This window comes from Balaenoptera physalus, assembly GCF_965194825.1.
Source record: "Balaenoptera physalus genome assembly, chromosome: 2".
Classification (NCBI taxonomy): Eukaryota; Metazoa; Chordata; class Mammalia; order Artiodactyla; family Balaenopteridae; genus Balaenoptera; species Balaenoptera physalus.
In genome coordinates this window covers 143,129,962-143,155,985 of record NC_138883.1, presented here as the reverse complement: position 1 = coordinate 143,155,985, position 26,024 = coordinate 143,129,962, and the positions used below count along the sequence as shown (strand labels likewise).

At 39.7% G+C, this 26,024-nt stretch overlaps 1 protein-coding gene and 1 long non-coding RNA gene across 2 annotated transcripts in view; one reads left to right on the top strand and one right to left on the bottom strand.

Annotated features, from left to right (window-relative positions):
* The window catches only part of LOC309654629, a 266,307-nt gene that overhangs the window by 102,025 nt on the left and 138,258 nt on the right, over positions 1-26,024 (bottom strand). The gene's annotated exons all lie outside the window — the stretch shown is intronic.
* Positions 1-26,024, top strand: part of IQGAP1 (IQ motif containing GTPase activating protein 1) — a 101,033-nt gene that overhangs the window by 1,210 nt on the left and 73,799 nt on the right. Inside the window, exon 2 of the mRNA XM_082448517.1 lies at positions 762-861. Within this exon, the coding sequence (XP_082304643.1) occupies positions 762-861 (100 nt within the window). The remainder of the gene's footprint in view (positions 1-761; positions 862-26,024) is intronic.

The window sequence follows — 26,024 nt, the reverse complement described above, 5'->3', positions numbered from 1 at the left end:
GAAGAGCGCTGTGTGTGTTGGGAACTGAGTGGTGTGGAGTGCACAGTGGTGGGAGGGAGAGGAGGGAGAGGGAGAAGAGTTACCAAAAGTAGTTGGGGCTAAATTGGGAAAGGCATTGAATGCCAACCCCAGGAGTTAGGAATTTATTCCATATCCTGGGTGCCCATTAAAGGAAGCAGATTGCTTTGAAGTTAATCTTATAGGCTCTTGAGACAGACTGCCTGGGGTTGAATCCAGGCCCCACCATTTATTTATTAGCCGTGGGACAAAGGTCAACCAGCCTCAGTTTCCTCATTTGTAAAACGGGAGTGATAATCACAGGATTGTTGTGGGACTTCCATGAAAGAATGCATGTAAAATGCATAGTACAGTTGCTGCCACTTAGTTCTCAATGACTGCTGGCTTTAGTGATTCATAAAAGAGTGGGAAAAAAAAGACCATGAACAGCTCTGCATTTAGAGAGAGTCTGGCAGATAGACCAGCACAAATTTGGACCAGAATCTCAAGTCAGTATTTTTCAAGTCACACTGAAATTTAGTACACGTTCATAATATTGTACTTTTAAACAAAGATTAGGATAAATATAGTTGAAACCCCATGGTTCCTGTCTTAGGAAAGTAATTGTATTGATAGTACCTCCGGCTGTCCACACGTTACCCTGACTCTCTAGGTGACTAGCAGGAATTTGATGCTATGGCATTCTTTTATCGCTCAGGAAGGGTACAGATTCTTGCGCTTACATTCTTTCTTTCATGTTTTAGCGGTCCTGGATAATGAGAGACTTACTGCAGAGGAGATGGATGAAAGGAGACGTCAGAATGTGGCTTATGAGTACCTTTGTCATTTGGAAGAAGCAAAGAGGTAAAGGTTGGCTGGAGAGAAGATTGGGAGAAGGGAGCTGATCTGGTGTGAACAAAGATAAAGATCTCTGAGTGTGTTGTAGGTGTGACTGTGAGAGGTAGGTAGTTTGAAGGAATAAGTAAGTATAGGTAGGATATTTTTTTCATGGGAGCAAGTAGCCTTGATGGCAGTTTATCATGAAACAGTCTGATGGACACCTACGTATACTGAAAAATTTCCAGATTTGTGTTGTTCAGTTTTATGCTTATGGTGCATGTTTTGGGCACAACCAGCTATAGGGAAGAAAAACAGTTTTAAGGTTTGACGTTTTTGGCCTTAATGTTTCACCGGTTCTTCACTGGTTTTGATTTATATATGAATTGGGTCCATTCTCCTCTTGGTAGTACTCTGGGTATGGATCCATCCATTCGGCAATATTCAAAGTCTGTTTACCAAAGGCAGTGTCCTCTGCATTCTTTGTGAAGTGAATGTACAACTGCTGTTTTCTTTTTTCAGATGCTGTAAGACCTTGTGGTCTTAGAGTGTCGATTTGCTATCAGTAGTTCATTTCTTTTGTTCTGGTGCTTGTGTTTTTTTGCAAAGTCCCAGGGTAGATAGATGTAATTACAGATCATGTATCCTATAAGTGAGCTTTGGTGGAAAAGGCCAGCAAGGGATAATGAGAGGTTTTGTGGTTAAAGTCTAATGAAAATCAAGGATGTTTCAAATGGTGCTAATAAACAAGACTGTTTTTTGTCTTGTTTTGTCTTTTTAGTTTTGAAAATCTTAAAACGCTACAGGAAAGTCCAGAGAGCAATACAATAAACATCCACGTATTCCAAAACTAGCAAATGTTAGCCCTTCAGATTTTTTCCCTTTTCTCTCAAAAGACACAGTTGGAGTCCCCTTTGTGCACCTCCCTGGTCTCATTCTCCTTTCCATTCCTGGGGCTACCACTAGCATGCATTTGGTGCATCTTCTTGAATCTGGGCTTCTTTTCTGAGCTAAAAGCCCTTCCATTAGATTGGGGGAGGGTTGTGAGGGGATTAGTGATGATTTAGGTGGAGAGAATGGTAATAACACTTGTTTTTCTAAATGGAAGGTTATACCGAAGGAGGTGAATGTGTTAGTAGAAAGGGGGATGTTTCTCATACAAAGTTTGTAAGGATCCTGTGAACAAAAATATTATGTCCTCTGCTACTTAACTTATGGACTAGATCTAGTTTTGGAAGATAAACAACTTGAAAGCTGTAGCTGGTATGAGAGACCATCTTGGGCTCTGTGAAGTCTTGGTGTCTTTGTTGGGGTGACCTAGGGGTGAGAGAAAAGGGCTTCAACCTACCTTCCTCCCCCGGTCAAAAGCTTTTCTGCTTTTAATATTGGGTTTCCGCAGTAAAATTCCCTTTTTTAAAAAGGGTATCTTGGCTAACATCCCCTTGCTACCACTAATCCAGTTTCACTATTATTATTATTATTATGATTATTTTTAATTTGGCCACTCCACGCGGCTTGTGGGATCTTAGTTCCCTGACCAGAGATCAAGCCTATGCACTCGGTAGTGTGAAAGCACAGAGTCCTAACCAGTGGACCACCAGGGAATTCCCCAGTTCCACTACTAATCTAGTTCAGCCATCTCATTTCAGCGAGGAAACTGAGGCCTGAATGTCCACGGTCTACTTGTAGTTTTCTTGATTGAAGAATAGTTTTCATCATTTTATAGAATGGTTTTTAACCAGGTGTGTACCTTAGAATCATCTGGGGAACTTTAAAAAAAAAAAAAGGCTACCTGGGCCTTACCACAGGGATTCTGGTTCAGTAGATCTAGGCTGGAAGGTCCAGATACCTGTATATTTTAAATGCTTCTAGTGGTTCTGATGGTCCCCCCGAGTAGAGAAACGAGATTGAAAACATTTTAGAACTCTACCTTATGCTAGGTTATGATAGCCTGAATAGGATGATGTCCTTTATCACATTTCCTTCTTCAAGCGCTGCACTACAAGGGCACTTCATTTCCGTCTACTCCAGAGCATATTCTTTTCTGTCAGGTGTTTTTTTCCCAGAATAGAAGAATGTCCCATTTCCATTAAAATCCTTCCAGTGACCATGATCCCCTGGGACGTTTTTTAATTGGGTGCTTCTGCATACTTAGGAAATAACTAAGGCAGTGAGACATTTGTGATAGTTTTTATTTTCCATGCTTTTGGTTATAAGGGCGAGCATAATAGCGGCATATTGTCCTTGTACACTCTGCACTTTGGCCTCGCATCGAGGAAATGTGCCTGGTTTATTTTATGGAGGCAATCATATAAAATCTGGGTGCAGTGATTTTTTTGTTTTTGTTTAAAGCTTTGATTAGAAAATCAACTTTGGAAGCACCTATTTAGACTTTACAACTAGACAGGGCTAGGAAAAGAAGCCCAGGAATGTCATACTGAAAAAAGAGGACTGGGGTCCCTCCTGGCCACCTGATGTGACTGCTGCCACCCCTAAAAAGTGTTCAAGGTGCACCGCAGACAAATCACATGCTCTTCCTTATTAGCTGCGACTTCAGCTCCCAGTTGTGTCTTCTACCCTGGTGAGCTGGGTTGTACCTTGTGTGCTTCTGGGGCCCCTCTTTACCCTCTAGCACAAGTCTGTTTTGCCTTTTTGGATTGGCCCCATCCTGTTTCCTTCATAACCTCCACCCCTCCCAAGTTGGAGGAGTCCCAAGGTCTGGAATTTACACCCACTCCAAGGCCAGGTAGAAAGATCGCAGAGATCCAAGGGAGAAAAGGTTCCCCTCTTTAGTTCTATTTATAATACTGCTACTCCTCCCACTAAAAGCTCCACCTTATAGCACAGTGGCCCCATTGTGTATCCTAGGGCACTCCATTTTCTTCTGTACCTGTAACAGCTCTTTTGTGGGAAGAGAGGAGAGTGTGTAGAGAGGGAGAGCATATAAATGTGTGCAGACAGGGAGTATAAGTAAGAGTGTATGTAGAGAAATGAGAATGTGTTGTGAATTTGTGTTTCCCTAAGAGGTTAAGTGGGAAAATTTAGGAGTGATTCTATAAAAGTATGCACTTTGGGAATGCTTGCAAAATAGAAAATATAGAGATTCTGCTTTTCTTTATTGTTTGGAGAGTAGTTTAAATATGGAAATTAAGTTATTGGTCTAATGAAATATCATCTAAGGATTCAGGGTTTTATGCTAAGGGCTGCAGAGCAGACCAAGGACTTTATAAAGCAAGACATCTTAAATTATGTATTTATGCTTAAATGTGGGTTTAGTTTTATCCTTTTGCTTGTTCTGATTGGGCTTTACATTTGTTTTGGCTCAGGAGCAGTTGTATAGTAGAGGTAAATAGCATTTTCACTCAATTGAAAGAGGTGAGGTTTAAATATGTGAGATATGGTAGGTGCTCAGGTCTTGGACAGGAAGAAGTAATAGAAAGATCAGGGACTTCCCTGGTGGCACAGTGGTTAAGAATCCTCCTGCCGGGCTTCCCTGGTGGCGCAGTGGTTGAGAATCTGCCTGCTAATGCAGGGGACACGGGTCGAGCCATGGTCTGGGAGGATCCCACATGCCGCGGAGGAGCTAGGCCCGTGAGCCACAACTACTGAGCCTGCGCGTCTGGAGCCTGTGCTCTGCAACAAGAGAGGCCGTGACAGTGAGAGGCCCGCGCACCGCGATGAAGAGTGGCCCCCGCTTGCCGCAACTAAAGAAAGCCCTAGCACAGAAACGAAGACCCAACATAGCAATCAATCAATCAATCTTTAAACAAACAAACAAACAAAGAAACAAAAAAAAAGAATCCTCCTGCCAATGCAGGGGACACAGGTTCGAACCCTGGTCCGGGAAGATCCCACATGACGTGGAGCAACTGAGCCCATGGGCCACAGCTACTGAGCCTGCGCTCTAGAGCCTGCGAGCCACCGCTGCTGAAGCCCATGCGCCTAGAGCCCATGCTCCCCAACAAGAGAAGCCACTGCAATGAGAAGCCCGCACATCGCAACGAAGAGTAGCCCCCGCTTGCTGCAACTAGAGAAAGCCCGGAAGCAGCAACAAAGAACCAACACAACCAAAAATGAATAAGTAAAGAAAGAAAGAAAGAAAGAAAGAAAGAAAGAAAAGAAAAAAAGAAAGAAGGTTCAGGTGAAAAGAACCAAGAAGAGAACATAACAGTCAGGGCAGAAGAGGGCAGTCTGCAGAGGAGGAGAATGTATGAGTAGTACTAGAAATGGGAGAAAATTGAGTTAGGTTAAAGGTCACAGGAGGAAGGTTAATTCCAGCACTCCCCGAGTTTAACAATTTAGGATTCCTTCTTTCAGAGGCTTGCTGGTATGCCCTTTTGAGCCTGTCATGGGCCACCTTCCTCCTGCTCAGTGTCCATACCCCAGCTCACGGGCAGGTCACACCCCTCCCCCCACAAGGGGTGGAAAGTGAAGGCTGTGGCTGGCTGGAGGCTGTCAAAAACCATGTGATGTTAAAAAGAGCTTAACACTAAGTAGAGGCACTTTACCTTCTGTAATTTAGGGGAATTGAAAAAGTATCTTGGAAAGAAATCAGCTCTTGAGAACAAATTCTCTTTTGTGCGTATGTCTTTGTTGTTGGCATCGAACATTTTCCAGGATGGGCTCATCAGATCTCCTCTCCTCTAAGTGAAATCAGAATTCCAGTAACATCTGGATATATCTAGGCTGGCACACTGTGATCATGAAAAGAGAAATTAAACACGTTTAACTAGAAGCTTGCGCACCAGCTTCTAGAATTCTCAAATGAAGGAATATCACTAAGAGATTGAGGAGAATCATTTTTAGATTGACCCAAGCTTTCCTTTTGCAAATGAGAAAACTAATCGCTTCATGAGACCCAGTATGATTAAGGGGCCACAAAAAACGTAGCTTTTTAATGGTACTTTGGGGACTACAAGCTGGATGCATTCATGTATTTATGATTATCAAGGAGAAGTATGGGGTGGGATTTATTCTTAACTCTTAAAATGGTGACATAGATGAAAATCTCTTTTTTTTTTTTTGAATTTTTGAATTTTATTTAATTTATTTTTTTATACAGCAGGTTCTTATTAGTCATCCATTTTATACACATCAGTGTATACATGTCAATCCCAATCTCCCAATACATCACACCACCACCACCACCCCCTGCCGCTTTGCCCCCTTGGTGTCCATACGTTTGTTCTGTACATCTGTGTCTCAATTTCTGCCCTGCAAACCGGTCCATCTGTACCATTTTTCTAGGTTCCACATATATGCGTTAATATACGATATTTGTTTTTCTCTTTCTGACTTACTTGACTCTGTATGACAGTCTCTAGATCCATCCACGTTTCTACAAATGACCCAATTTCGTTCCTTCTTATGGCTGAGTAATATTCCATTGTATATCTGTACCACATCTTCTTTATCCATTTATCTTTATCCATTCGTCTGTCGATGGGCATTTAGGTTGCTTCCTGGCTATTGTAAATAGTGCTGCAATGAACATTAGGGTGCATGTATCTTTTTGAATTACAGTTTTCTCTGGGTATATGCCCAGTAGTGGGATTGCTGGGTCGTATGGTAGTTCTATTTTTAGTTTTTTCGGGAACCTCCATACTGTTCTCCATAGCGGCTGTATCAATTTACATTCCCACCAACAGTGCAAGAGGGTTCCCTTTTCTCCACACCCTCTCCAGCATTTGTTGTTTGTAGATTTTCTGATGATGCCCATTCTAACTGGTGTGAGGTGATACCTCATTGTAGTTTTGATTTGCATTTCTCTAATAATTAGTGATGTTGGCAGCTTTTCATGTGCTTCTTGGCCATCTGTATGTCTTCTTTGGAGAAATGTCTATTTAGGTCTTCTGCCCATTTTTTGATTGGGTTGTTTGTTTTTTTAATATTGAGCTGAATGAGCTGTTTATATATTTTGGAGATTAATCCTTTGTCCATTGATTCGTTTGCAAATATTTTCTCCCATTCTGAGGGTTGTCTTTTCGTCTTGTTTATGGTTTCCTTTGCTGTGCAAAAGCTTTTAAGTTTCATTAGGTCCCATTTGTTTATTTTTGTTTTTATTTCCCTTACTCTAGGAGGTGGATCAAAAAAGATCTTACTGTGATTTATGTCAAAGACTGTTCTTCCTATGTTTTCCTCTAAGAGTTTTATAGTGTCTGGTCTTACATTTAGGTCTCTAATCCATTTTGAGTTTATTTTTGTGTATGGTGTTAGGGAGTGTTCTAATTTCATTCTTTTACATGTAGCTGTCCAGTTTTCCCAGCACCACTTATTGAAGAGACTGTCTTCTCTCCATTGTATATCCTTGCCTCCTTTGTCATAGATTAGTTGACCATAGGTGCCTGGGTTTATCTCTGGGCTTTCTATCTTGTTCCATTGATCTATGTTTCTGTTTTTGTGCCAGTACCATATTGTCTTGATTACTGTAGCTTTGTAGTATAGTCTGAAGTCAGGGAGTCTGATTCCTCCAGCTCCATTTTTTTCCAAGACTGCTTTGGCTATTCGGGGTCTTTTGTGTCTCCATACAAATTTTAAGATTTTTTGTTCTAGTACTGTAAAAAATGCCATTGGTAATTTGATAGGGATTGCATTGAATCTGTAGATTGCTTTGGGTAATATAGTCATTTTCACAATATTGATTCTTCCAATCCAAGAACATGGCATATCTCTCCATCTGTTGGTATCATCTTTAATTTCTTTCATCAGTGTCTTATAGTTTTCTGCATACAGGTCTTTTGTCTCCCTAGGTAGGTTTCTTCCTAGGTATTTTATTCTTTTTGTTGCAATGGTAAATGGGAGTGTTTCCTTAATTTCTCATTCAGATTTTTCATCATTAGTGTATAGGAATGCAAGAGATTTCTGTGCATTAATTTTGTATCCTGCAACTTTACCAAATTCATTGATTAGCTCTAGTAGTTTTCTGGTGGCATCTTTAAGATTCTCTATTATAGTATCATGTCGTTTGCAAACAGTGACAGTTTTACTTCTTCTTTTCCAATTTGTGTTCCTTTTATTTCTTTTTCTTCTTTGATTGCCATGGCTAGGACTTCCAAAACTATGTTGAATAATAGAAAATCTCTTTTTTGTGAAACTTAGTGCAACTGCCTTGGACAGAGTCTATGGTAAGAAGTGGGTTGTCTTTAAAAGTGATAAAAGTGATTCAAACCAAGAGTGCTTTTTCATATTATTACAATGTTACAAATGGGAGGATATGTTCCTAGCAGCCAGGAAAAGCGACTCTACAGTGTAGCTGAGACACTTAGCAAAATTTACAGTTGAGAAATGTGGGCAGTTTCTGGTATATATTAGGCAGTCAACTAGTTAGTAGCTGCTGTGATAACTAAGAAAAGTCATATTACTGTAATCTCATAACACTTATAATGAAGTCAAACAAATTTTAAAAGCCTGAATAAAATGTCTTTGAAAATCTTGACTTTTGAGATACGCAAAGTTAAAAGAACGAGGACTTTCAGTTTTGGCAGGTGTAAGTTCTGATTCTGGTTTTGCAAGTTACTTAACCTAGGGAGTAGAGCCTAAGTTTGTACTTTGCAGAATGGAGATACTGTGCATCTTAGGGAGTTGCTGTGGGGGTTAAGTGCCTGGCACAGTGTCTGAAATACAGTAGGCACTCGATAAATGTATTCTTTATCCTGGTCCTTGGGGCAAAAGCAGATTTAATATGAAGATGAAGAGGCATTCATAAACTTTTCTGGGGAATTTTCTGGGCACTTTCAAGGTTCTAAATGTTGGTAGCTCTTAGTTTTTTCACTTCATACTTAAGCTGTTGTCTGAAAGGAAACACCAGAAACAGAGGATACCTCTAGGGATTGGAGGGTATGAGAAGACTTTTCCTTTTTACTTAATGCTTTTCCATATATTTAAAATGCTTTTTACAATGATCATGAATTTTATAATAAAAAAGGAATGGAATAAGAAAAAGGAAAAACTGAGTATATAATTTTTAGTTAGTGATAATCATGAATTTAGATTTTTAAATTGCTGTATTGTCATCTTAATTACTATTTTCAATGGATACATAATGTCCATACTTTATTTAGGCTTATTCCAAAAGTTGTATTGCTTTGATTTCTGGAAAGAGTAAACATTTCCCCATATATTTGTGTACCATCTTTATTTTATGCAAGTTGTTGATGACATTTGTCTGTCGTCTAGGGTCATGATGTTGACTTTCGCGAGCTCTCTTATAATATGGGTGTCAACCTGTGGTATTGCTACAAACATTTTCTCTTGATTTTCCATTTTATTCTTTCACTGTATGGAAGTTTAAAATTTTATGCAGTTCAAGTGTTAATCTTTCTCTTTGTAATTTCTTCTATCTATCTAGATAGTTTAATTTATGTAAGGCCTTGCTAAAATTTGAAGTTTTATACTCTGTTAACTTTCCTATGATATAGTTATTTAATTTTTTAAGCATCTAAGTCTTTAAATTTCATGGTGTTTCTAAATTATTCTGATATTACTTAAAAATAATCTTTTACTACCTATTAGCAACTGACATCTAGTATGTCAAATATTAAATTACATAAAGTTCTGTTTCTAGACTTTTTATTCTTTTATGGTGAAATGTATTTCTTTATTTGGAGGGAGGTGGGGGGTAGGGAGTGCTGTACCACAAAGCCTGTGGGATCTTAGTTCCTGGACCAGGGATTGAACCTGGGCCCACGGCAATGAAAGCACTTAAAGCACTCTTAAAGCTTAGAGTCCCAAGCACTGGCCTACCGGGGAATTCCCTTCATTTTTCTTGAAGAAATGTGTGACTTCATTTTTTTGTACTTATTAATGAGAAACAACATCTGAAACTAGTTTGATTTTTAGCTCCATGAAAAGTAACATTTTTAAAATACTTTTTCACAATTTGAAACTTGTAAAAATTCTTATTTCTTAAAGGTTCCCCACGTTACATATTAGAGTTGATACCGGGTTAGTAATTTAGCCTGTACTGTGGAGACTCTTCTTGACTTATAACTTTTTTTTTTTAAGGGATTATTAATACTGCTTGACTTTTATTTACTTTTATTTTATTTTTTTGACATATCTTTTTTGTTTGTTTATTTTAGCTCTAGGAAATTGTTATATCTTTAATAATTGGTTCTAATTCAGTAGTTCTGTCTTGGGGGTGCCTGTTGGTAGGTTAGATCTGCACAGTGTTTTATGACTGATCTTCATTTTGTTTAAGTCAGCTTTCTAGATATGTGTCCTACATGCATATCTTCTGTTTGACTAACTTGATTTTCCTCTTTGGTTCTGTTGATGGTAGTTGCTTTGTCCTATTGCAGTTTTCATTTTGGACTCTTAACTCCTTTTCCCTCTCTATTCTTGTTAATAGATCAAACGGTCTCTGATTAGCTCATGTAGAATAGTGTGACACGTATAGTATCCTTTTCAGACAGAAAAAAGGAGCTTGTGGCCAAGAGAGTTGTTTACTTTACCAATTCCCCTTATTTTCATTAAGTCTTGGAGTGGATGTCACCATAGGAAATCGGTGTTAACTGGATTGTCCACCAGTCAAGGTTAGGAAAGTCTGGGTGGGCTAAGTGGACCATTAGTTTGACCTAATCTAGCATATATTTCTTCTAGTCTTAAATGTCAAAGCAACAATTGTTTATATATATTGATGTTGCTAATTGAAAAAACAGTAAAAATATATTTGAGGGCCTAAGTTGGCATTGTTCTAGGAATGTGATTTTTCTGGCTTTGCATGATGATCTGTCTCTGATTTCTGTATAATTCCTTCAGTTTCATAGTTTAGCAATGGGGATACCTTTTGGTAGCAGGACCTGTTTTGAACATTTTTAAGCCATGTGGTATTTGATGGACTCAGGGTTGTTTCCAATTGTGGCTGCTAAATAAACCCTTTCACAGGAAGTATTTATGTAAGAAAGTGCTAGTAGGCAAAGTGAGACCATCCGGAAGTGATTCATATGACTGGTGTTGTTTGTTTAATTTGGGACTTGGTTGCCTAGAGACCATATCTTTGAGCAAGCTGAGTGAAGTGCCCCATGAATGCAGAGGTCCCATTGCCTACTTGATCAAATCAGGACTGCTGTTTGATTTTTCTTCTGGCAGAGCTTCTGGTAATATCATTGATCCCTGTGCTTTGACAGTGTGAATCAAAAAATCTTAAGCATATAAATGAAAGATCTGGTTAATGGTTTATGTTAAAGAGAAAGTCTACTTGCTTAAGTTTGAATGTTTAAAAGTTTTTTTTCTTATAATTGTACGTTGGGAAGAATTATTTTTCAATAAGGTATTTTATTATATAAACCTCAATACTTCAAATACCTTTACACCAGCTAAGAGGAAGCAAAACCAAACAAAACCCCCAAAACCAAAAACTAACCCTGCGATTTGCAAGGACATCATGATATACAATATTTCCTGTCTGACCCAAGGTCAGTGTCCTTCCCTTCTCTCCTCCTTCATCATCATCAGTACCATTTATTGAGCACTTATCATGTGCTGGGCACTGTGCTAAGCACTTCGTATGCATTGTCTAATTAGCTATTCTTGAAGTCCCATGAGGTGCTTATTCTTATCTACATTTAACAGAAAAGAAAGCAAAGCTCAGAGAGATTGACTCACCCATCTCTTAAGTGATAGATCCAGATTTCAGGCTTGGCAAAGACTCCAAAGCCTTTGCTCTTCCCTGGATCAGTCTGTCACTGCAGTACTACTTGTGCTTCTAAAAATAATAAACTACAGCAACAGTATCTACCAGTAATTAAACAGAATGATGATGTACTTTACATGCAACATTGTAGTAGATAGGCATTATTTTTATTTTAAAGAAGGAAAAAAATGAGTTAGTATCATGTGTTTCAAGGTCATGTAACTGTGGAATTCAAGCCCAGGTCTGTGTGACACCATCACTACTGCTGTCAACCTCTACAGGCACTAAAGGGACAGCATTTAAGTCCAAAATTAAGTCAGCTAGTTCCCAGACATTAAACAAGTGGGTGAGGGAATGTGAGCTGTTTCCTGCTTCTAATTGCAGTCTCTTTTACCTGCCACTCTGCCTATATGAGGGCAGTTCTCTGATTTGTCTCATGTATTTTTAAAAAAATATTTATTTATTATTTATTTGGTTGTGCTGGGTCTTAGTTGCGGCACGCGGGCTCCTTTAGTTGCGGCATGCAAACTCTTAGTTGTGGCATGCATGTGGGATCTAGTTCCCTGGCCAGGGATCAAACCTGGGCCCCCTGCATTGGGAGCGTCGAGTCCCAACCACTGTGCCACCAGGGAAGTCCCATGTCTCATGTATTTTTGTGTCTAACAAATTGTTGGACTCTGTCTTACACTTTTTTTTTTTTTTTTATAAATTATTAACCTTTTTTTTTTTTTTTAAATTTATTTATTTATTTTTAGCTGTGTTGGGTCTTCGTTTCTGTGCGAGGGCTTTCTCTAGTTGCGGCAAGTGGGGGCCACTCTTCATCGCGGTGCGCGGGCCTCTCACTGTCGCGGCCTCTCTTGTTGCGGAGCACAGGCTCCAGACGCGCAGGCTCAGTAATTGTGGCTCACGGGCCTAGTTGCTCCGCGGCATGTGGGATCTTCCCAGACCAGGGCTCGAACCCATGTCTCCTGTATTGGCAGGCAGATTCTCAACCACTGCGCCACCAGGGAAGCCCTGTCTTACACTTTTTATTATTCACTGCAGAGCTAAAGATAGTGATAGACATAAATAAGTAACAGTTAACTGATTGATGAAAAATTTGGGCATGAATGCTTACAAGAAATACAGTAAACATAAAGTCTAAGTTATTTTTATAGGTGTCTAGAAACATAACTGGTGTGTGATAAATGTGTATATTTAACTTTTTTGACGTAACTCCTGCTCACTAAGAGGTCTCCTGGAGTTGGATATGGATGCAGTAGAGGTTATATGGTTACATACAGTGTGACTCTGGGGGACTAGAGAGCGCCTGGTTGGTTTTCTTCTTTCTGGCACCTATTTTTGATTCAGCTTAGAAAGGCATTCCTTCTTCCCAATTGCTTGTTTTTTCAGTAGTGACCTCATGCAGACAGGAGTGGCATTGGAAATTGCCTTGGATTGTTTGGCAAGAATTGTATTTTTTGGTGTTGTGGGTGGAGGAAAGGCCTGCCTCAAGGCCTCTATTTCTTCCTTATTCTGAATACCTTCCTGTTGACTCATTGGAAATCATAACAAAAAGCAGAAGGAGCATTGGAGAGGCAGCTGCCAGCCCAGGGCTTGGCTTCTGTTGGGGCAGATGTCTGCGGACTGAGAGAACTCTGGCTTTAAGAAAAATTGGGAGACTTTTGTAGTAGAAGGAAATACTATTGTTGTGATAGGTATTTATCCATAAGGTATAAAGCATCAGCCTGTTGCTAGGGGTCATTAATCAGCAACATAAAAAACTAAGAATATTTTCTAGAATAGGATTAATTAGTCTTCCTTTAAAATTGAAGCAGAGGAACTAAAGTGTAAAAAGAGGGAATGGGGCAAAATTAGAAATGGAAAAATTGAAAAGGGAAAATACCTATGATCATTAAAAATAGAAAAATGATATAAAAATAAAATTTAAGGGAATTCCTTGGTGGTCCAGTTGTTAGGACTCCAAGCTTTCACTGCCGAGGGTTTGGGCTGAATCCCTGGTCGGGGAACTAAGATCCCGCAAGCCGAGCGGCGTGGCTGAAAAAAAATTTTTTTAAATAGAAAAAGTCTCGTGGTATAGCAGATCATTTTATTACAAATAACATACATCTCAGATGACCTTTAAAACAGCTAAAAGGAGAAAAAAGTTACTTACCACTTACATGACTATTACAACAAAATGTTTTTCTGCCCTGAAGACATATTACTATGTCGTTACTTTGGATAGTGCTTTTTAATGATTGCTAGTTTGAAGAGGTAGTGCTAGACAATGGCTTGACTTTGGGGGTCTTTCTTTAAAAACTTGAGAATTACCCACAAAAATGTGTTTTAGGTGGATTTGGTCTCAACTTTTAAAACTTTTTCTTAATCATTTAAAAATAGGTAATATATGGATATGACACTTAATTCAGAGGTTCTGCTAGGATATTCAGTAAAAAAAAGTCTCCCTAGTCCTGTTTCCCAGCCACCCAGATCTCCACTGTTATGATTGTATATCCTTCCAGAGTCTGTGCATCTAAATACAAATCCCTTTTGTTTCCTCGTATAGAAGTGATAGCACTATACATTCTGCTTTGCATCTTGTAATATATTCCACATGAATATGTTATAGTGCTTCATTTTTTTTCCTTCACAGTTGCGTAGTTTTTTTTTTTTAGTGTATGGGTTTAACCCATCAGTGGACATTTCCCCCCCAGCTTTTTCTCTTATCAGTAGTGTTGTAGTTAGCAACTTTGTGTGTCTGCCATCTTGCACTTGTGAGTATTGTAGGATAAATTTCTAAAAGTGGAATTTCTAAAAGTAGAATTTCTAAGTTAATGGGAGTATCTACATTTAGTTTTGATAAATATTGTCAGTTTGCTGTCTTTGGAGGTTGTACCAGTTTATATGTACATCAGTGATATATGAGAGGGCTGCTTTCCCTATGATTTCACTGACCTAGAGTATCATAAGTTTTTTTTTTCATATTTATGAATTTCATAGGTGAAAATGGTATTTTAATTGTAGTTTCATTTTCAGATTATCTTACTCTGCATGCAGCCGAGCATCTTTGCATATGTTTAAAAACCATTTGTATTTCCTTTTCTGGCAACTGTTTCGGCAGAATCCTTTGCTCATTTTTCTGTTGTGTTATTGGTCTTACTGATGTAAGAGCTCTTTTTATACTGAGGAGAGTGATCCTTTGGATTTATGTGTAGTAAATAATTATTCCAGCTTGTCTTTTAACTTTTGATTTTAAGGTGTTTAAAATAATTTAGAATTTTAAAACATATCTGATTTTACTAATCTTTTATTTTTATTTATTTATTTATTTTTATTGGAGTATAATTGCTTTACAATGTTGTGTTAGTTTCTGCTGTACAACGAAGTGAATCAGCTATATGTATACCTATATCCCCTCTCTTGGACCTCCCTCCCACTCCCCCATCCCACCTATCTAGGTTGTCACAGAGCACCAAGTTGAGCTCCCTGTGCTATACAGCAGGTTCTCACTAGCTATCTGTTTTACACATGGTAGTGTATTTATGTCAAACCTAATCTCCCAATTCGTCCCACCCTCCCCTTCCCCACCTGTGTCCACATGTCCGTTCTCTACATCTATGTCTCTATTCCTTTTATTTTTAGCTTTTGGGCTTCGTATCATTTTTAGAGAGTCCTTATCTATACTGAGATTATACAAAAACATTCCCCCAGGCTTTCTTCTAGTATTTTTAGGATGTAAAGAATTTTAACATTTGACCCTTTGATCCATTTGGAATTTATTTTGGTGTGAAGAGTGAGGTAGAGCTCCTGCTTTATTTTTTTTTCTCTAGTTGGTGTTTGGATAGTATCTTAAATATTGAGCACCAGCAATGGCTCTCTTATGAAATGTGCTCTGGAATTTGCCAAACTCTCTGGTCTATGAACTGAGATTTAATTTTTTATTTTTATTTTTCAGAACAAGGCAGCTTAAACTTCTGAGATTTTTGAAACATACGGCTTAAATATTCTTTTAGAAAAATTAGCTAGAAGTTTCCAGAGTTCTTTCCTCCTCCCTCCCTCCCTTCCTTCCTTCCTTCCTTCTTCCCTCCCTCTCTCCCTCCCTCCCTCCCTCCCTCCTTCCCTCCCTCCCTCCCTCCCTCCTTCCCGCCCTTCCTTCCCTCCCTCCCTCCCTCCTTCCCTCCCTTCCTTCCCTCCCTCCCTCCTTCCTTCCCTCCCTTCCTTCCCTTCCTTTCCTTCCTTCCCTTCCTTTTTGGCTGCCCTGAGCCTTAGCTGTGGCACCATGCGGCATCTCCGTTGAGGCATGCAGGATCTTTTTTTTTTTTTTTTTTTTTTTTTAGTTGCGGCATGCATGCAGGATCTAGTTCCCTGATCAGGGATCAAACCCAGGCCCCCTGCATTGGGAGTATGGAGTCTTACCCACTGGACCACCAAGGAAGTCCCCAGAGTGCTTTCAAGCAAGTTGTATTATGTTTAAAAGATTAATAGTGTAATGAAGTAGGCATTGAGAAAACAGGTTTTGGATGAACAACTTTGACATATATACTGTGAAGAGATGAATAGACTTGTCAAACTAACAATTTATTCTTTGTGTTAAAGGAGAGTATAGTTTTGAAGAACTTTTGAAAACTGTGTAGCTGACTTCTGTATCACTATTTTTTTTTAAATAAATTTATTTATTTATTTTTGGCTGCATTGGGTCTTCGTTGCTGCACACGGGCTTTCTCTAGTTGCGGTGAACAGGGGCTACTCTTCCTTGTGTTGCGCAGGCTTCTCATTGCATGGCTTCTCTTGTTGCGGAGCACGGGCTCTAGGCGCACGGGCTTCAGTAGTTGTGGCTCGCAGGCTCTAGAGTGCAGGCTCAGTAGTTGTGGCTCATGGGCTTAGTTGCTCCATGGCATGTGGGATCTTCCCAGACCAGGGCTCAAACCCATGTCCCCTGCATTGTCAGGTGGATTCTTAACCACTTTTGAGGTGTATTCTATTAATTTCCTCTCATTAAGGAGGAAAGGTTTTGGTGGTCAAATATGTTTCAGAAATACTGGATTAAACCAAGTTAAACAGATTATTTAGTTGGTGGACTGTTTAGACTATCATGGGCTGTAAATTCTGAATCTCCAAGGGAGAGGATAGTGTAAACAATATTCCTCAAAGCTAGTTTACTATCAGACTCTTTCCTCACAGGTCCTCTTTCTTAGGACTAGTGTTCCAGGGTATACTTGTTTGGGAGCTCTCTCAGAATAATGGATTTGTGGGACTATTTCAGCTAAGACTTTGAGACCTGTTCATGGTCAGTTCTTAAATTAACTGTTTTATGTTTTATCTGTAGTTTCTTTCCTTTCTCCATTGAGTTCTCATGGTGTTGGTTGATAGAGCTTAAATTAAAGCCATTATTGTATTAATTCGGTAGGTGTAATTGCTGAACTGTCGCCAGTGATCTTTAAGACATTGTGAAGAACAAGAGTGTGGTTTTTTAAAAATGGGGGATTGAAAATGTACTAGTGATTAAAAAGGAGAAGATATCACAAATTCTAGTCTAGTGAACTAGTTTCTGGCAAAATTCCATAGAATGTATTTTGTCAAATAGATGGCTTATGGTGAGAAACGAAGGGATGCGTAAGAGTCAACCAGGACTCCCTGAGAAAGGCCCTGTCACAGTAACATCATTGCCTTTTGGACAGGGTCACCAGATTGGTGAATCAGAGAAACAGAGTAATGTCTAGATTTCAGTAAGGCATTTGAAAGTATGTCTTGTGATACTTTCGCTGACAGATTGGATAAATGTGGACTAGACTGTAATGTAATTAAGATTTGTAGCCAGTTGAGTAAATCATATTCAAAAAGAGCTGCTAAATGGTGAGTGACTGCTTAATGGGCGAAGGATTCCTTTTTGGGTGGTGACAATTTTCTGGAATTAGATAGTCATGGTGGTTGCACAACACTGTGAATATACTAAAACCCACTGAATTGCTTACTTTAAAAAGGTTAAAAATGGTGAGTTTATGTTACATACATTTTAGCTCAGAAAAAGGAGCTGCTAGATCTTTAATTCAAAGAAAGCTCAGTAGGACATGTTACAGGTAAAACATTTGTGTTGGGACTTATGGATGCATCAGTGGTCTGTTGATCAAATCTTCAGTTGTGTTGCTGGGATGGTTAATACACTGCATGAAAGATTTTGCTTTCAAAATACCTTGAATCTAATGATGAAATTTAATAGTGAGAAATGTGTCATCCTGCATTGAGGTTCAAAAAATGGAGTGTCTAAATACAGGATAGAGAGAGAAGTAGCATTAGTAGGGGCAGGATTAGTGGGGAAAAAAACAAAATGAAACAAACCTGAGATGTTTATTAACTCGCTAATAGAAATGTGGTATATGCAGCAAAGGAAACAATGGTTCCATTGTCCTCTGTACTGATCAGAGGCTACCTGAAGTTGGTTTTCAGTTCTGGAGGCCATACTTTAAGAGGGACCTTGCTAGTCTAGAGCAGGGATGATAGCTATGTGGTGGGCTTCCTTCCCACCCATGGCAGGCACTGCTGATAGATCAGAATCCTTACCTGAGGAACCACTCCTAGGCAGTGGGTGTTGGTCCACTAGCTGAGACTTGGTTGTTGCTCCAGGACTAGAGCATGTTGGATGAGCATGTCCAGGATTAACAAGGGTCTAGAGATTATGATGTATGAGGAATTATTGAACAGATCATTTAATATGGAAACAAGATTTAGAGTATATTGAGACTTCCCTGGTGGCACAGTGGTTAAGAACCCGCCTGCCAATGCAGGGGACACAGGTTTGATCCCTGGTCCGGGAAGATCCCACGTGCCACGGAGCAACTAAGCCCGTGCACCACAAGTACTGAGTCTGCGCTCTAGAGCCCACGCACGAGCCACAACTACTTAGCCCGCGAGCCACAACTACCGAAGCCCGTGCTCCTAGAGCCCGTGCTTCTGGAGCCCGTGCTCCGCAACAAGAGAAGCCACCGCAAAGAGAAGCCTCCACGCAGCAAAGAAGAGTAGCCCCCACTCACCACAAGAGAGAAAGCCTATGTGCAGCAACTAAGACCCAACGCAAAATAAAATAAATAAAAATAAATAAATAAATAAAAATTTTAAAAATTTAGAGAGAATATAGAATTATAGAATCTCAGAAGATCAATCTCTCATCCAGTATAGGAATTTATTCAACTGTTAATATTTTGCCGATATTATTTTAAAATTCCTGAAAAATGGTAAAGGGGTTCAATTTATCATATGTGGTACCAGAGAAACAGAACTAGGCAATGGAAATCTGCTTAATATGAGGAAGAACTTTATAGCAATAAGAGATTTCCAAAAAAATTCCCCAAAAACTTGCTTTGAGAAAACCGATGTTGCATATTTTCAAGCATAGACTGTATAACGGTTAATGGAAGATTATGTTCTAACCTAAGTGCTTTCTCAAGTTACTTAAAATAGCTTTTATTTTCATTTCCTGTTTTTAAAAGGTATTTTTATTTTGAATGACTTGATAATATTCCATTGCTCTTTTTTTTTTTTTCTGACATGGCTAAAAAAGTTGGGAAAAACACCTCCAATACAATAAAACAGGTAAAAATTTTTTGAGCTCCTCGATTGTTCAGGACCCTCGGTAGAACTGGAGAAGATGTGAAAGTATAACCCAGTCCTGCCCTTAGGGGACTTATGGATTAATTGGACAGTCAGGGTATAACCATTTGAAAAGTTACTCAACATCGAAGGATGAAAGATCTAACTAATGTCACAAGGCAATATAGATTGCCAAGGAAATGATGCAAACAGTAATGTGTGAAAGTTTATCTAAGGGAGAGATTATTTTATGGCTGAGTTTTGCAGTATAGTCTGAAATTGTATGGCAGAGAAGGGACAGCATAACTATATGTATGTTTGTCTTCCTCTTTTGTGCTCCTTTAGACAGTCTCTTTAGTGAGACCATCTTTTTCTACTTGTTGGTGTCCCATAGCAGCTCCTTCCACAGTGCTTTTCACAAAGTAGATGCTCAGAAATATTGTTCCGCTGAATTGGTGAAAAGTTGTGTGGAATGTGGGGGCTGTGGTGGTTAAGAGAATTTCAGTATTGATGGTGATGAGAGTTTAGGGTAATTTCTTTTTCTTTTATTATTTGGCTGTAATTGAGACCAGGACTGTGGTCCTCAAGCAAGAGAGAAAGGACGGTTTGTGTCATTAAGCAGTTATTTATTGAGCACCATGCTTCAAATATAAGTCAGAAAAGGATTCCACCCTTATGTCCTTAAATAACATTAAGAGGTAAAGAGATACAAGGTGCTGTAAGAAAGTCTAGAGGAGGGACTTCCCTGGTTGGCACAGTGGTTAAGAATTGGCCTGCCAGTGCAGGGGACACAGGTTCGATCCCTGGTCCGGGAAGATCCCACATGCCGTGGAGCAACTAAGCCCGTGCGCCACAACTACTGACCCTGCGCTCTAGAGCCCACAACTGCTGAGCCCATGTGCTGCAATGAAGAGTAGCCCCACCTCGCCATAACTAGAGAAAGCCCATGCGCAGCAACGAAGACCCAACTCAGCCAAAAACAAAAAAACAAAACCGTTAAAAAGAAAGTCTAGAGGAAATTAGGAGGAAGAAGAGATTATTTCCAGTGGTAGATTATGGAAGAGTTCATGGAGGAGGTGCCTTTTGGAAGTAACATTTGAATTGTCAGAGATGGGTGGGGCTGATCAAAAGTTTTATCAACCTTTATTCTTAGTAGGCATCTCCATTCCTAGCTTCCCATATCACAACTTGATGACCTCTATTTTCTCTACAAACTCCCTCAATTTTTCTGGCCCTAACAAATTTATCTCGTTTACCATGCCATGTTGACCTCCTTCCCTGTAGCAACGGGAGAACAATTTTTCTTCTTAAGACTCAGTCTTCTCTCTGTGGTCTGGATCCTTCCCCTCCTTGTTTTCGAGGGTTCTTGTCCAGTATTATTTTCTTAACTAAAACTTGAGCTTTTTTCTGCCAGTTCTTTCTCTTTAGCACATAAACATCCTCACCCATTCCAGATATACTCCCGCAATCCTAGACCCGGTCTAGGATTATTGTCCCTTCTTTTTTCCTTCAAGGAAAACTTGTCTTTATTCCTTATATCCACTTTTTAAATCTTAACTCACATGGATGCGATTTGTGTGCCCTCCTTTCTCCCACTGAAATTTCTCTTGCTCAGATCACCAGTGACCTAATTGCTGTGCCCACTGGAAAATTTTCAGTACTTATTTTACTTAATCTCTGCAACATACGACACTCTTGTCTATTCACTTCATGAGATTTTCTTCCTTTTAACTGGGTATCTTTTTATACTTAAAAATTTTTGACCTGTATCAATATATTGCCGATCTAAGAAAAATTCAGGCAGCTCCTCCTCCAAGAAGCTTACTTGGACACCCACCCTTACCCCAGGTCTGAGTTAGATGCTCCTCTCTTGTGTCTCTATCGTCCCCCCTCCCCCGCCCACGTATCTTTAGTATAGCTTTTCACAATATATTGTAAGTGCTTTATTTTTCTCTCTTCCCTAATTGACTGTGAGCCTTGGAGGGCAAGAGCTATGTCTTTAGTGAGTTTCGTACTCAACAGTTAACCCGCCTCCTGATACTTCTCACTAATGACTAGATCTGAAAATTAACTTTTTGACATGTTTTCGCTCTACAGGCTCTCCTTGTTCCCCTGGGCTCTGACAGCTGCTGCAGTAGGCAGTGACTCAGAGAACTGGTTTTTTGCAAAGAAATATGTGCCTGTCTTCCACCTAGTAGAGGACTCTCACCTGTTTTTTTTTCTCAAGAGCTGCTCACAACCAGCAGTGACTAGGCTGAGACTTGAGCTCACTTTGAAGTCTTTTTTTTTTTTTCCATTTAGTGTTAAAAGGTCTTTCATGCTTCATGATATATGGTAAAGTAGAGGTGGGTGGGTGGATAGGTTGAACACAGTAATGTTTCACTAGGCTCTGCTTCTGAATACTTGGTCTGGAAGTAAGTTAATCCTATTCACTTAGGGACTTTTTTTTTTCTTTTTAAATTTCATTGAGGTACGGTTTACATACCATAAAATTCTCTGATTTTCAGTGTATAAGTCAACAATTTTTAGTAAATTTACCAAGTGGTGCAACCATCACCATAGTCTAGTTTCTACCACTCTAGTAAGACGAGGGACCCTTTTGAAATATGATAACAATTAGACATTTAATATTGGCAAGTAAACTTGACATACCTTGTCCAGTTCAGCAGAGTGAAATGATTTGTTCAGGGACAGGTCTGTTTTTAGGTATCAAGAAACACAGAGGTTAACTAAGTTAACTTAAGACGAAGAAAAAAAATCCCTTCTGTTTCTCACTATTCCTATAGCTGTTCAGATTGGTTTAATTCATACTCAGAAGTTTCTTTTAAAACAGATACTATCAACATTTCTCATTTTGCTTGTATGGTTTGGAAGACTAGCCTTTGTCATTTCTTGCCTGGGTTACTGCTGTACTTTCTTTAGTAGTTCTGCACCCCTTAATAGTCCCTCCTCCTAATCCTTTGTGCTTGGAGTGATCTTTTAAATCAGATCTAATCATTTCCTTCCTGTTTCAAATCCTTCAAAAGGTCTGTACATTCTCTTCCTTTAGCTTGACATGTTGTCCCCCATGTGCACGCACGCACACACACACACAAACACACACGTCCTTCAAGGCATAAATGTCAGTCTCTGGGAAACCAGTTCGCATTCCCCTCCCTCTTCATATGGTGAGGAATGCTTTATTAAATAATAAACATTCTTTTTTCTCAAGACTTGTTTTTGCCACACTGTATTGAAATTACTAGGCTGTTTCCAGTGCCTAGATGGTACTCAAATGTGTTAGCGACTTAGTAAAATCCTATTTACAAGGAAAGATGGCCCAACTTGGGAGGTTTTTAGCAGTGAGTAATGCTGACATTCGGCGGGGGGCGGCGTTTGCTCTGCAAACTGGGTGTGGTGCCAGCGGAGCTGCTCCTGGAGGAACTGAATCTCAGTGGTTTGGAGTAGTCAGTTCCGGCATTGGTATGTTCCCCTTCTGTATTGCACAGAGCCGGGAAACCACTGAAGTCATGTGCTCTGCAGGACTTGTTCAACTGGTTTCACAGACCCCTAATTCAGATTCCCACCCTGATTCTTTTCTCCATACGCTCTTGGTCTGGGCTTGTTTTAAGGCTTACCACACTAAAGTTCTCTGAATAGTCATTTCTTTATCTTGCTGAGTGGTGGAATGGGTAGGGCCAAGTATATGCTCTCTTTGACGAATGATATCAATAAGACAAAGTAGACAGGTATTACGCAAGTTACTGGGTGTCAGGCTCTAGAAGTAGGTTTATTTCTGGGATCTAGCTGTCCCCCATGCGAACACAAACACGTTGCTACCATTATTTAGAGCCTACTAGTGCTTGTATACGTTATCTCAGTCTTCACAACAATCTTATGAGAGTAGGTGCTGTTCCTAATCCTGTTTTACAGACAGGAAACTGAAGCTCAAGAGAGGTTAGTTAGATATGTCATTCTTGCTCATTCTTATTTCCTTCCCTCTTTTCTCAAGGAAGAAGTGGGTATGTTCCTTTCCATAGATAACTGCCCATTGTGTTCTTCAGAACCTTCTTTTTTATTCCTTTATTTCTTGTGTCTTTAGTCCCTCTTTCTTATTCTTTTCTTGCAGGGTGCAAATATGTGCCTATTCTTCAGTTATTTAAGAAAAGAGACAGAGACATGCCGCCACTTCAGACTAACCCTTTCTTTATTCCCCCAATTTCTCTTCTTCCCTTCTTAGAGTTCTTGAAAAAGAACTCACATTTGCTGTCTCTAGTTCCCTACTTCTAGTGACTTCTCTAGTTATAGTAATCTGATCCTCCTGCCTCATCACTCCACTGAGACTCCCCCCTATTGGGGTCCCAGATGACCTTCTTCCTTATTTGCCATATCCTTTTCTCTTTGCTGCCCGTCTCTCTGCAGCATTTGAAGTTGGTGACCTCTCCCAGCTTCCTGAAATTTTTTTCTTCCTTGCTTGCCATCATGTGATTCTCTCATAGTTCTCATTTTACCATAGCAACTGTTCTTTCTCTGTAATATTCGCCTCTTAAATGTTCGTGTTTTTCCAAGGCACAGTCCTTGAGCTTTAAAATTTGTCTCTACAGTCTTTCTCTAGGGAGTTCGTCCACTCCTGTGGTGCCACTTTTCTTTCTTCTCTCTCTTTTTTTTTTGGCTGCATTGGGTCTTCGTTGCTGTGTGTGGGCTTTCTCTAGTTGTGGCAAGCGGGAGGCTACTCTTCATTGTGGTGCGCAGGCTTCTCATTGCGGTGGCTTCTCTTGTTGTGGAGCATGGGCTCTAGGCATGCGGGCTTCAGTAGTTGCAGCACACGGGCTCAACAGTTGTGGTACATGGGCTCTAGAGCATGCAGGCTTCAGTAGTTGTGGCTGGCGGGCTCAGTAGTTGTGGTGCCCGGGCTTAGTTGCTCCGTGGCATGTGGGATCATCCCGGCCCAGGGATTGAAACCATGTCCCCTGCATTGGCAGGCGGATTCTTAACCACTGTGCCACCAGGGAAGTCCTGATGCCACTTTTCAAATCTGGGTCCCTGGTCAAACCTGGTCTCTCTCCTGAGTTTTTCAGACTTGTATTTCCAACAGCCAGCAGGATGTCTCTACCTAAATGTATCATTGACCTTTCAAGCTGAACATATTTCAGGCATGAACTTATCATTCTGGCCTGCTTCTCCTTGTGTTTCCAGCCTTGTTTAATGGCATAATCTTTTATTTAGCCATCCATACCGCAAGTCACCAAATCATCTTTTAAAAACAAAACAACCTTTTTCCTTTTATTGAAGTTTTTGCAAGTTTCCTATAGGTGGTATGTGTTGCCAGATTTTCTTGTGGAACAGTGTGAAAACGTTGAGTTTCCCCACATACTGGACAATAATGTTACTATCATTCTTTTTTATCTTTGCCAGTCTGCTAGCTGAAAATGGTGTTATTGTTACTTTAATTTGCATTCCTTTGATTAGTAGTGAGATTAAGATTTTTTTCCCATAATTACTGGCTACTTATATTCTTTTGTGAATTGCCTATTTGTGTTTCTAGTGCATTTTCCTAGGGAAATATTTGTCATTTATTTCAAGCATTAAAAAATATATATATGCACCTAAAGATTATGGGAGGGCTTCCCTGGTGGCACAGTGGTTAAGAATCCGCCTGCCAATGCAGGCGACATGGGTTCGAGCCCTGGTCCGGGAAGATCCCACATGCCGCGGAGCAACTAAGCCCGCGAGCCACAACTACTGACCCCACGTGCCACAAATACTGAAGCCCGCGCGCCTAGAGCCTGTGCTCCACAGCAAGAGAAGCCACCACAATCAGAAGCCCACGTACCGCAACGAAGAGTAGTCCCCGCTCGCCACAACTAGAGAAAGCCCCCGCACAGCAACGAAGACCCAACGCTGCCATAAATAAATAAATAAATAAATAAATTTAAATAAATAAATAAATAAAGCTTTATTTTAAAAAATAAATAAATAAAGATTATGGGAGAGGGCACTTCCCTGGTGGTTCAGTGGTTAGGATTCCACGCTTCCAGTGCAGGAGGGGTGGGGGACAAGTTCAGTGCCTGGTTGGGGAACTGAGATCCGCATGCCGTGCAGCCAAAAAATTAAAAAAATTTAAAAAAATGAAGATTATGAGAGATCATTAGCTCCTTGTTATAGGTTGCAAATTTTCCCTCCGGCTTATCTTTCAAATTTTTTTTTTTTTTTAATTTCCTTGTAGAAGTTTAACTGCTTTTTGTGTAGGCAGTTTATTTCCCCCTTTTCAAAATGATTTCTGCCTCACAGTCTTGTTTGGAAAGGCCTTTCTCATTTCAAGATTATACAACCATTCATTTATATTTTTTTCCTCCTTTCATTTTTTTATGTTTTAAAATCTCTAATCCACTTGATGTTTAAAGTCAGTAGCAAAATGTGAGGTCAGGAGCTAACTTTGTTTTTCTTTTCTTTTCCAATTGTCTGTTAAACCTCATCTTCCTCAGTGCCCTTCTAACCTCCACTCCCAGCCATCTAACAGATTGTCAAATGTGGTCAAGTCTTCCTTTGAAATTACTCATCATTTTTCTTTCTGTTTCTGCCATTGCCCTAGTTGGAGACCTTATTATCTCTCACCTGGATTCCTGAAGTAGTTGCCTAGTATTTCTCTGTTGAATCTATCTTCCGTGCTGTTGTCGTAGTTACCATACTAAGTGTCAGATCTGACCAAGCTACTCTTCTATTCAAAAACTTTTGTGGTTCCCGTTGCCTGCAGATTAAAATTCTATTGTTCCAGGTACATCACCTACTCCTCTACCACAATGATTTGTCATTCCCTAAATATGCCATTTGTTTTCATGCCTTTTTGCCCTCTTTTTTATGCTCTTCTCCTTTATCTTAAATGTCTTTATTTCCCATTTTCACCTCTCTAAATACAATTTATCTTAAAAGCCTAGTTCAAATATCATCTACTATTGTAGCTAGTACTTTAAGCATCTCTGTTCCCAGAGGGTGATCTCCAGGTAGTTAGCGC